Source organism: Salarias fasciatus, chromosome 4 (genome assembly GCF_902148845.1).
Source record: "Salarias fasciatus chromosome 4, fSalaFa1.1, whole genome shotgun sequence".
Classification (NCBI taxonomy): domain Eukaryota; kingdom Metazoa; phylum Chordata; class Actinopteri; order Blenniiformes; family Blenniidae; genus Salarias; species Salarias fasciatus.
The window spans coordinates 16,981,621-16,994,459 of NC_043748.1; the positions used below are offsets into that span (position 1 = coordinate 16,981,621).

The 12,839-nt window shown below is 41.6% G+C and overlaps 1 protein-coding gene across 27 annotated transcripts in view; it reads right to left on the reverse strand.

Moving 5' to 3' along the window:
- cacna1aa (calcium channel, voltage-dependent, P/Q type, alpha 1A subunit, a) overlaps positions 1-12,839 on the reverse strand; it is a 68,842-nt gene that overhangs the window by 45,754 nt on the left and 10,249 nt on the right. For all 27 annotated transcript variants that reach the window (XM_030089210.1, XM_030089209.1, XM_030089207.1 and 24 more), the window contains exons 2-3: positions 6,748-6,853; positions 6,381-6,520 (exon numbers count right to left, since the gene is read on the reverse strand). In XM_030089210.1, the coding sequence (XP_029945070.1) occupies positions 6,381-6,520; positions 6,748-6,853 (246 nt within the window). The remainder of the gene's footprint in view (positions 1-6,380; positions 6,521-6,747; positions 6,854-12,839) is intronic.

The window sequence follows — 12,839 nt, forward strand, 5'->3', positions numbered from 1 at the left end:
ACAAGTGAAGTAGGACCAAGAAGTGTATCAGGATGAGAGAGGGACGGGCTGAAGGCAGGGTGTTTGTGTCAGAATGAGAGCAGGATTGTAAATGAAGAAGGAGAATGATGGAAAGACTGGGAGGAGAGCGAAGACGCGAGGAAAAAGACAGCGGGCCGAGGAGAGGAGAGAAAAAAGGCATCAGGAGACACAGCGAGAGCGAGAAAGACAGACAAAGAGAGAGAGGATGCTCTGGCAGATGGTGAAAAAAAGGACATGCTGACTAGCTCATATCAGCCAATTCATATTCTTGCTGCATTTAATGTTTCTCCTCAGTCCTCTCTACACACTACAGAACAAACAAGCCGTGGTGTGTGCCAGCGCACCTGTGCCATCTGAACAGCAAGGTGTAAACAGCATGCATGTGTGTATACATGTGTGTGTGTACACTGGAGAGGGTTAAGATGTTCCTCTGTGCCGCCAGACTTCCAGTCAGTCCTCGTGTCTGACGCGCACCGTGAATCATCCTACTTCCCACTTCTTTCACTCCCTTCTTCCTTCCTCTCTCTTCCTGACACATTTCTCCTTTCCTCTGTTCTACTAAGAGGCCCTGTGACACAGCAGAGCCTTAATCACAGGTTTAAAGTCCAACCGCTTTGTTTGGAGTCTCACAAATTCGAAGAGAAATGAAAAGCAAGCCCCTACTCAGGCCTTTGGGGTGAAAGTCAACTCGGCTGTGGTTTTGAATCGGTGTTGCATTACCAGGAAGCCCCTCCAGTGGAGGGTGCTCCATCAGTAGTATAGGTTTGGGTCCTTGTAATGACATTGTGCGATATCGAATGCCTCATCAGAGGCTGACTTGTAATCGAGAGGTTCTCGGTTTGCTCAAAAGGCATTACTCCATTTCAGCTGCCTGCACAGCTCAAACACAAAGCCTGACACGAACACATTCCTGCACTGAAATATCCTTCCTTCACTTTAAAATACCCACACCTACTTATGACTGGGATGTGAGACTGGATCTGGCTTTATTTGAGAAGAAAAACAAAAGAAGTCTTTGTAATATGTGTTGTTTTTCTGCAACAAAAATAAATAAGAAACTGTACAGCACAGCAAGCATTCTATTGTCTACAAATTGCATTGTGATTTGCAAATTAAAAATTTGATCATCATTATTTGTTTCCAACAGACTTCACACTATTTTTGCTCAATTTAATTTGTATACTGCACACGCATCTCATATGACATGCACAATATCGATCTATATGGTTGGCAATCCTGAATAACAAGGAGGTCAGAGAGCAAACACTGCTGCAAAACGTAACTTCCAAGGAAACAATTTATTGTTTTGCCCAAGGACACATTAGCATGCTGGTAAAACAGCAGAGCATAGATGCAAGTGAAGATGGTGATACAATGACAGATGCAGATGGTGATCTTCACAGTTGTGGACGAAATCCGTCTCTTTGTCAGAACGATTAACTCCACAAGCAGATTGTGAAAAAAAAACAAAGACAAACTATCAATATATGACGGGCTCTCATGTATGGAACTATCAGCTCAAACACTACGGATACTTTGTCCAATGCAACGTCTGTCAAAATCTGCTGAGGTTTATCTCTAGCCATGCATTTTTTTCACCTGTTTCATCAATAGTTTTGCATAAATATTAGTCTTAATTTCCACTTATTTGTTTTTTTAAGTACAGTTTTTTTTTTCCTCCAAGATGAGAAGAAATAGGTTAGAGTGGAAAAAGGCAGCGCCATCACCCTTCTCCTTCTCCTAACATCCCGTCCTCTGGTCTCTGCACATATCGCACTATGCATATATTATAAATGAGCACGTCTGTGTTTGCATTATTGGTGAGACCATTTGAGTAAAATCTGCCATTTTAAATTACTTCACATCATCTATTCATGTGAAGGGGGCATGATTCAAGTTTTTCTTTTTTTTTAAAATGGGAGCACTAATAGTGATGATAACAACAGTTTGGGTGACACTAGTGATGATGAGATGATTAAAAAAATCTGTTTCTAAACAGCGTTGGTCGTCACAAGCGGTGTCAGACCGATGAGGCAGCACCTCATTCACACCGTCTCCACGGTTACAGGGCCCTTTCTCATTCATAAGTGTTTCCATGGCAACAGGGACCTTGGCTCATTGATAGAATCTCTGTATCACCTTGGTAACAGGGCCAAGGGAGGAGCCGGATTGATTGTTTTTTTTTTTCTTCTTCTTCCATCTCTCTTCTCTTTTTAATGTAAACGTCTTGCAACGTCGACGACGAACACACAAGAGCACACAAGCACACGTCCATGAAACCCATCCCTGCGCACAGAAACGGAGTGCAAATCAAAGATGAAACATGAGTGTTTTTTTTTTTTTTTTTTTTACCCAAGAATGCCTGCTTGAAAGTGGGTCATATGGATTATGCTGTAACGCTATACATCATGTACAAGTAAACACAGGTAAAGATACTGAGCTGCACAAGATACGAAGAGCTTTGCATCGGATATTATTGCAATTACAATCTTTATACTCGCCACTCTACTTTGGAATTAAACGTATTGCATGAACATTATTTTGTTCTTGTTCTCCCCGTTCATCCGCTCTTTTGCTGACCACAGCTGAATGTGACTAATTATCATAACCTTCATCACCAAGCAAATCACTTGATCGAGCCTTAAAATCCAACTCATCGTTTTTTGTTGTATCCACTGTTTTCTTCTTATATCCGATTGCACTAGTGTGACACTCCACTCACCTATCACTATTAAAAAACGTGGTCTTCACTAATTGCAATCTTCAAATTGTTCAAAGGTTTGAACAGGAATGTGAATAATTCTTTTCAATGTGTGAGCACCATGATGCTCGTCTCCATCTTTCCCCACGGCAGCTCAAATTGGTTGTAAAGAATGATCAAGTAACTGTGAAATCCCTCAAATTACTGTTACTTAAGAAAAATCTATCTCCAAAACAAAATTATGTCTTGCAAAATATAAACTTGAACACTAAAATTTCTCTATTTAAAATGAAGACATTCAACATACAATCTGATTTGTTGATCATTTTGACTGTATCAAAGCGTCTGCCACTAAATTCTGCCGGAATTTTTCTCTTTACCAAATTAAAATTCACTATCTTAATCTCTTATATGTGTCATTTATAATTTATAAACACTCAATGCACTTTTCACCCTTTTTTAATCCTTATGGCATAAATTAATCACCAAAGCATCATCTCTGAACTCACCTTGAATATTTCTAAAAAAAAAAAAAATAACAATACATTTTTTGTGTTTATTTGTGGAAAATTTAATAAAAACACATACATTAAAAATAAGCATACCTATATTTTCTGTCTGATTTTTTCTTATGCAAATTTTGCCACAGACATAACAAGTGTACATAAATGAGGAAAGGTTAATGTGTTTCTGAAATGGATGTACTTACACTCTCACCCAACTTTGTGATACATCTTATTCTTTCTTTAAATCACTTTTATATATCAACTCTAATGTCACATATCATAAGGAAGGTGTCCCACCCCAACCTAAAATGCAATTAAAACAATTGAAATTGTCTTTTTGCTTATGTTGCGGTATGAACAATAGCAAAAAACAAATCAAATAAAATATATAAAACAACACACTGAAAAAACTGATAAAATATGTACATTTTCTTGTGTTTTTAGTTGCTTTTATATGACTTTCATTCCATCACTTGCCTGAGAATCTTGTATCTAAACAACCTGAACGAGCTTGCAGAAAGGCCGAATGCAAGGCCATAAACTAAGGATAATTGGACTAATAATCAATAAAGGGTATAAAAAACAACTAGCTTACTCTCTGTGCCAAACCACTCTGGCAATTTACAGCGAGATAGGTCAAGACACACACATGGGTGCACACAAATCAGATGACATCCAACAAGGTTGTAAAGTGAACTGTTAATCCAGCAAATCTACGGGGACATGCGAGGTCCCATTTGATATGTTTGTCTTTGTGTGTGTCTGATGAGAGCGGCTACAAGTGAGAAGGAAATGGAAAGGAGTGTTTGAAGTGGAAATGTGCTTGTGTGTGTGTGTGTGTGTGTGTGTGTGTGTGTGTGTGTGTGTGTGTGTGTGTGTGTGTAGTGGTCAGTGGGTTGTCAAAGGTTTCCACCAGAGGTGGGCAGAAAGGCCAAGTACTCTTTCATCTTCAAAGACCTGCACCGCTAAAAACACTGCTGCCATTCAGAGAAAGCACACAAAGAATGTGTGTGTGTGTGTGTGTGCGTCCGTGTGTGCATGCATCACTTATTGACATCAATCTATATGCTCAACAGCATAGGTTGCTTTAAGTCCATCAGCACTGCCCTTCTCTGTATATTTTGATACAATTTTTATCCTCTGTGTGAATTAATAAAGAAACCAACATGCTTACATGACAAACATGACATGTGTTTAGGCATTCCTGATATGGCATCAACTGCATCTTTTTTTAAGTTTCTCTTTGAATTTTAGACCTCCACTTATTTTTTCACACCGGTCACTTCCACAGGCACTCAGGGAAACATGTCGATTCTTGGATTATACATGTAGAATAAATCAGGTGTTTTTATCACTTTAGGAAAACATTTTTCTTTTCTTTTTTTTTTTTTTTTTTTTTTTTGACAAACAATTAATCATTGCTTTACAAATTAACCAGATGTATTTAAGATTCGTGCACTTCAGGGATCGGCGCTCATGAAACAATGCTCACCCTGAGGCTGTCAAACAGTGTGCCTCATAAAAACGTCTCAATAGGGAACTGAAAGAGCGGGACAAAAGATAAGGATGCAATACAATGCAGTACGGATTCACTTGCTAGTTGTTTTTTTTTTTTTTTTTTAATTCTGTTATGATGAAGACCTCTTGCTTTCACACTTTTCTGTCTCTGAGTCTTACAACTTCGTGGTGTCTTGCTGACACTTGTCTTGTCACCTCTCCTCCCTCCTACACTCACTCTGTTGTGCCAAGCAGAGAGGAGCTTGGCTTCATGATTGCTCTTATTAAAGCTTAAGGACATACGGCCAGACCGAGTGCTCACTCAGCACCTGTTTGTGTGTGTGTGTGTGTGTGTGTGTGGGTGTGTGTGTGTACAACCGTGTGTGTTTGTGGGCAGAAGGAGGTGGGGATCATCAGATTCACTGGTGCTTTGTCAGCAAAGATGCTTGAGGTTTATGTAAGCCATGAAAGTCTCCAAATCACCACATGCACATTCAAAAATATGCAATGACCTCAACACAACAGCTTGTGCCAGCATGTAGTAAGTTTTACTATCAGACAGGAAAACAGGTTTATGGGAGCCTGAATGTGTGTTTTAACAGATAAAATCAATGTGATGTGGAAATTGTGCAGCTGGTGAGGAAGAGCTATTAATCCCCCATCAATCCTTGAGCCTCATATGTTACTCAGACACGTACTTAAGTTGATTTAGGAAATTTTGATGACAACAGGAAGACATTCAAAAGGATTGAATACACATCACTCCTGGGTCACATCGATTTAAATGGAATCAATATTTAAACATAACCTACGTCCCACATGTGAGCCTCAGAGGAAGTGACGGTTGACTATCCTGTTGATACAGCTGTATGAGGACAGAACTTCATCTCTGAATCTAAACTGTGAGCAAAGTACAATAATTCTATTAATATTCACACTTTTCATCTGATCTTCACGGCCAATTTTCCATGATCCACATTATAAATACTGTGTGTGTGACAATAACTATCATGGTAATCCTTTTTTTGCTTCACGTTTCTTGAGAGCATTCATCACAGACCTCTGAAATTCTTCCTCTTTCCCCCCAAATATCATAGGAAGATCCCTTCTTTCTGAAGGGAAAGTGTTTTGCTGTTGCACTTGGCATTTAACTTTTCTGACATTTTCACAGTTGAGCTTTGCCCATGCTGCCTGTTCTGCAGATGTGTGCGTTGTACCGCTTTAATAGGAAGGTCTTGCACAACTTCTTTCCATTCCTTCCCACTGAATTTATGTCATTCCAGAGCTTGCAACACAAAAACCTTACAAAATGTTTCTTATTCCCACTCCTCTTGCTTTCTCTCTGGTGTCTGGTCCCCTCTCAGCCCCCCCACTCTTTGTGACTCTGTATATATTGTGGTGACATTTGTTCACTGCCCAGGCTGCTGGCTGCCTGCAGTTCTGTTCTGTGATCTGACTGCTGCCTTGCACAGAATGGGGCCATTCATTAGGGCAGAGGAGCAGGGAAAGGACGCTCACACACACGCACACACATGGCACGAAAACATATGACAGCCTCTCCTCCGAACCCTTTCAGATGACCATTCTGAAGAAATTAATTTTAGAATATTGTGTGTGTGTGTGTTTCTAGATGTTGTCTGTATCTTATCACTCACCCTGTAAGCACCACTACGAAGTCCATGACGTTCCATCCGTTTCTCAGGTAGGAGTTCTTGTGGAAGGCAAAACCAAGTGCTAAGATCTTTATTCCAGACTCAAAACAGAAGATTCCTATGAAGTACGGCTCTGTGTCATCCTGTGAAGGAAAATAAAACGTAAAGAGGTAGAGAAAGAGAGAGAGAGAAGAAGAAGAAGAAGAAGAAGAAGAAGAAGGTTTAAGATCCCAAAACATGAACACAACACTTGAATCTAGAGATTCAAACTCAATGAATCTCCAAGTGACACTAATAGAGACTCACAACTGCTTCAAAAAAATTCCCATTTTTACATATGAAGCTATAAATAATAGCCGGTTTAACTCACCAGGCGTTCAGACAAAGGTGTCTTGTCCCCATCGGGCAAGTGTTGCTCCAGAGCCAGGACGATACAGTTGGCAATGATGGTGGCGAGAATCATCCACTCAAATGGAGTAAGGAAGGTCAGTCAAGGAACAAATTCATACAGTATTTTTCCTCTAAACAAAATGCACATCAGACCAAAAACACATATTGAGATGACAAGTTTTTTTTTCATAAGACGGTGTGTTTACCTTTGACTGTCTGTTACACCTGGTGAATCATTAAACCACCATGTGCTGCAATAATATTAACACTGCTTCCTGCTGGCAGTGGAGGTTTTAATTAATCCTGCACATAAATCATTATTATCAATAGCACCAGACCAAAGCTTTGGAGTGAAAATGAACCACTAGGCTGGAAAACTTGAAAATTAAACTTTTAAATACTTTCCTGAGAAATTACGTACATGGGAAAACTTAATGTGCAAATACAGCGACATGGTGGTGATGTTGTTAACACTCGTGACTCACAGTAAGAACATCCCCTGTTTGGGTTTGGGGGAGTTTCTTTGTTCTCTCCATGCATGCTTCTGTGCAGGGACTAGTTTCCTTCCATAGTCCAAAAACATGCATTAGAGGTTAACTGGAGTCTCCAAGTTGCCTGTAGGTGTGAATGTGAGTGTGAGTCTCTCTGCGTTTGCCCTGCGATGGACTGGAAACTTGCCCAGGGTGTCTTTGCCCATAGTTGGCTGGCATGAAAACGGATGGATAGTTGCAGGAGGGAAATAAATCCTCCACAGAACATTAGTTCATGTTGTAATCCTATGCATGCTCGGTTCTATTGGATTTAATGGCTAAACACTTCACCTTTATTGCAGAGTAAAGCGAGCCAATATCAGATAAAAACAACATGATCAACAAGGATTTAAAGATGAGTGACAGCGCCAAGCGTTGAGAATTAAGACCAGTGTTTCTTGCGGAGCTGCAGGGCTTCACGACGAGGCAGACTCGAGATGTGGCAACAAATGAAGCGACGATTACTCTTGTGTCAAAAGTCACAAAGGAGGGTCAAACACATTCAGCTTGAATGTACCGAGTAAATGAACCAGACAGGCAGCAGGATCAGAGCTGAAACGGACAACGTCTGGTCCTGCACGCACACACACACACACACACACACACACACACACACACACACACACACACACACACACACACACACATGCACACAATGAACCATCATTATGAGTCAGTTAAATATGTTCCGCTAAGTGTATTTTCTGGTAACACACCTCCCACACAGACAAACAAAACAAACAAACAAACACAAACACACACACACACACACACACACACACACACACACACACACACACACAAACACGAACAGACACAGGCTATATTAGAGTGTTAGTGTGTGATAGCATCCCCGGACACTGAGTGAGATTTACTGTGGCATCACCATTTGGCTCTACGCACATAACAGCGAGTTCAACGAGCAAGAGGGAGGGGTGAGAAAGGCCGGGCAGAGAGGGAGAGGGAGAGAGAGCACCCGATTGTACATCTTAATGTGTTTGTGTTTTACTTTCGCACACACGGGCGAGGTCTTCAATCACTGGCCTTTTCTCATTAAGGTCAGGAGATAAACACATTTAAAAGGAAAGAGTGATTGAAAGACAGAGTATGGATGTGTGATGGAGACAAATAGATCGCAAAGGGAAAAAGAGGAATGAGCAAAGTACGAAAAATAATGACACTGGAGAGGAATAAATAGGGGAAAAAAAAGGGTGTTTGTCTTTCAGAGATACTAGTTGACAAAATGCTTCGAAGGCTATTGTAGTGTATATTTCACCCCCATTCTTTTCCTTCTCCTCTTCTTCACCTTTTTCTCGTCTTGTCTGCCTCCTTTGGGAGCAGCCGTTCCCATGGCAGTAGTGGGAGGAGGGGAAAATTGAACGGTAAAGAGGCAGAGAGGAAGCTATTTATAGAAACATACATCATACTTGTGCGTGTGTGTGAAACACTTTCACACATACACGCACGATGTCCTGTGTGTATGTAAACCTGTGTGCCTCCAGTCAAGACAAAAGACAAGTGAGACGCAGGTCAGAGCCCACAATGTGTGTGTGCGTGTGTGTGAATCGGTGAACGTGAGTGCTTGTGATCATGTTCGTGTGTTTGGCTGCTCTCACCAGCCACACATTGCTAGAACACCCAGAGCACCGTTCAATTAGCCTTTTTGGCCCCCAGCTACTGTGTGTGCCTGTGTGTGTGTGTGTGTGTGTGTCTAATTGTGAGTCTGTGTACATGAAGAAATGTATATGTATGTGTAGGACTGTGAGAGGTCAGGGTGGAGCTGGCTGAAAAAGGGATAGAGAGGAAGGTAGAGAGGGTGCGACAGAAGGAGAGAGACTGATATAGAAACAAGGGGACAAAGGGACAAGTGTGTGTGTGAGTGTGTGTGTGTGTGTGTGTGTGTGTGTGTGAGTGTGTGCGTGTGTGCTTGCGTGCGTAAGTAATGGTCTTCACGAGGAATGACAGTTCGCTGTGCGTATAGGCTGTATGACGATCGTTTGGCACATTATGTCCCTGCATTAAATTTCAAGGTGCTGCAGGATTTTCTTGCTCATTACAGTGGTAAAGTGAGTGTGTGTGTGTGGGTGTGTGTGTGTGTGTATGTGTTTGCGTGTGTGAAATATTTACAGAGGCACAAGCGTCCTTGAGGACGTCCTGAAATTCACAGCAAACATGCAAACTAATTCTCAAAAATCATGTTATATCCTCATAATTGTCAGATCGATGTCTGTGGTTAACTGGCAAAGCAAGATACAAGATCAACAACAGTCAGCATGGAAACATTGAACATGATCAGTTCTAGTTAGTCACCTACCACCAGATTAAACTGGTTTCAACCTGCTGGCAAGTGCAAATTTGATGATGGCGAGGCTCAGAAAGAAGGGAAACATGAAGCAAAAATGCTATTTAAAAAAGAAGAAGAAGAAGAAGAAGCGCTGGCAAAGCTGTGTTTTGAGTCTAAGCCCGTCCTTTCTGTATTGAGTTTGCATGTTCTCCCTGTTTGTATTTGAGTTCTCACTACATACAGTGGTTTCCCCTCCGCAGTCATCTATTTTCGTCACCAGGAGCTGGATGTAATCCCAGAAGACTGAAGGCAGAGAACACCGTGAGCGGGTCGCCAGTCCATCAGAAGACAGACACAGAAAGAGAAACACATATTCACACCCAAGAGCAATGGAGGGTCGACAAATAACCTCAGATGCATGTGTTTGGACTGTCGGGGGATCACTGTGCACACTGTAAACCCGTGCAAGCATAGAAAGAGCGCCAATGTTGTTCTCCTCCACACAGAAAAGTCTGTTGGTCCAAACGGGAGACTTTCTCTCCACGAGGCCAGAGAGCTACTAGAGTTTATTTCTTTATCTTTTTCAGTCAAGAAATTGGCATCAAGCCCCAAAACTTTGCAATGCTCTGATGTATGTTCATTCACTGCGAGAAATAGCGCCATATATTGGCCATTGCAGATCATAGATTTTCCCCTATAGTGCGCAGGAATTAATCAGGAATTAATGATTCTCCCTTCGCCATAAACCCTTAATTATGAATCTCTTCTTTGTCCTTCCCAAACTGCTATATATAGGAACGCCAGAGTCAAGAGGAAGAGAATAAATGTGGGTAAAGACAAGGAAGCTAAAAGGAAAAGGAGACATGAATGCTCTTCCACCACCCTCCCTCCCTTCATTTTCCTATTTTCTTTGCATCATTTTTGCTCTCCTGTGTTTCTCTCTTTCACATCTGCATATGCTGCCTTTATATCATCTATCTAGATATGTGTGTGTGCGTATGTGTGTGAGTGTGTATGATTATACTCTGTAATGGGGACAGCTGTAGGTCGTAGACAAAGGTGTCATGCCAACAACGAATAAGTGGGACCCTCAAAGTTCTGGCAATGGAGTCAAATGACATACACACACACACACACACACACACACACACACACACACACACACACACACACACACGCATATACATACACACTTCTGGTCTTTTCTTAACCTTATCCATCACAGTGCAGCTCTTTATGCGAACTCTCACTCCCCTTCCTCCTCAGTAAAGCCTGTGCCTGTTTCTCACTGATATATTGCCCTTTCTACTCTCCTTGCTGAGCCTCCCCTCTCCCTCCAGTCACCCTGTGCTTCTACATTTCCATTCATTTCATTCTTTGCCTTCATTTTCTCCCCCTTCCGTTTTTCTACATCTTTTCCCCCACATCCTGCCATCCTTTAATCCCCTTCTCTTCCCGGCCCACCATTCTGCTGCCGAGCTTGCTCATCAGTTAGCTCATTCTCTATCATGCCATCTCCATTCAAAATCGAAACGAGGAGAGATAGAGCAAGGGAGAGAAAGGGGTACTGAAAGAGAGATGCAGCGTCAGCAAAAACATACCAGGGCACAGACGGCCAGAGACAGTATGAAAAAAAGCAAGGAGAATTGGAAAATATCAGGAGGGTTAAACTGAAGGAGAGAGGAGAGTGGGAAGGAGAGGGAAAAACAGAAAGAAAGAAATTGTCCTGTGGGCACAGACATGATTGAAAAGAGTGAGTGGTGGGGAATAAAAGAGAGGAGAGGCAGAAGGACACGGCAGAGGGATGGAGAGAAACAACAAACGGGGGGTGGGGGGCTGAAACGAAAAGCACAGGGGTGCTGAATGATAACTAAAGCCAGAGAATGACAAAGGGGTGCAAGTGTATTGCAGCATTTTCTTTTCCAGAGCAGTATGTATGTATGCTGTGTGTGAAAGTAGGTTAGTGGTAGAATCCGCACACATACATCCAAGTATCTGTAAAAGGAGGGAAGATGAAAGGATGAGAGTGGGTGGAAGACCACGCATCATGCTGTCACATACAGTATGCGTGCATGTGTGTATGATGTGTGCCACTGACACACGGCACAGTGTGAATCCGCTGCAGTCATCGGGTGTTGGAATGCTTCTCACCACCAGGTAAGCGGATGTGGACGTGCACATAAATATCTTTCACACTGGGATAGCAGACGTGAAAACACATGCTTCCTCAGAGACGTATGCAGGGGCATACTACGCCACCACAGTCCATTAGGAACATATATTTAGACATAGACCGAGCACTAATATACCAACAGGCAATTACACTACGCTACACTTGTCTGCTAGTGCAGTCCAAACCAGCTGCCACCCTTTGGGAGGGTGCCAGCTTTCCTATCTACGCACCTTCCCATTACACTCCCCAACAAGCCGTGCCTACTTGTTTACTACAATTCTGGGTGACTTCGTGACTGTGCTGGATCTTTTGGATTCTTTCTAGAGCAAAATGTTTAGAAAATAATGGTCTGACCAGCCTGTGAAGCAAATTTCAAACAACACGTGCAAAAAAGAGGAGCACTCAACTTTATGTGCACAACTGGTATCGAAACTCAAAGAGTGACTATAAAGACTGTTGTGCAATGCTTGTGCATATTGGTTTTTTTTTTAAAACTGAATAAATATAAGGCTGCTCAAACTCTAATCCAAGTTCCTGTTTTTTACACTTGCACTCTCTCCTGTAAATTATGTCTGATGTTCTTAGTTTGTCTTTTCCGTCACAGGCTCTGTGTGAGATCGTTAACTGAAAAAAGGTCAAAAATTCTGTTGATTTGACCTCCCTGGAAATCAAGGTGTGGCCTGCAGGGATTGAAGAAACAAATTTCAAATACATTCTGGAATTAAATAATGTTTTGCAAATTTATTAAACGCATGTAATATTACTCCTGCTTCAGGACAATATGCACCATGTGATCTAAATGTATACTTTTAAATTTAAAAGTGGATGATGTGTACAGCTTATTGCCTTTGCCTTAAATTATTTTCAAATTTTTACACACCAATAAATACAGTTTAAAAGTAACTTACACTTTGAGTAGCTTTTAGGGGGACCATGTTGGAAGCTTACTTGAGTGTATTTAACAACAACAGGATTCCAGCAGTGTCACAGTAGTTACATCTAATTTTTGGGGGGGACAGTTTACACTGAGCCCTTGTCCTCAAGTGTAACTGATGAATGCACTTAGCTTCTGCTTTTGCTTCACA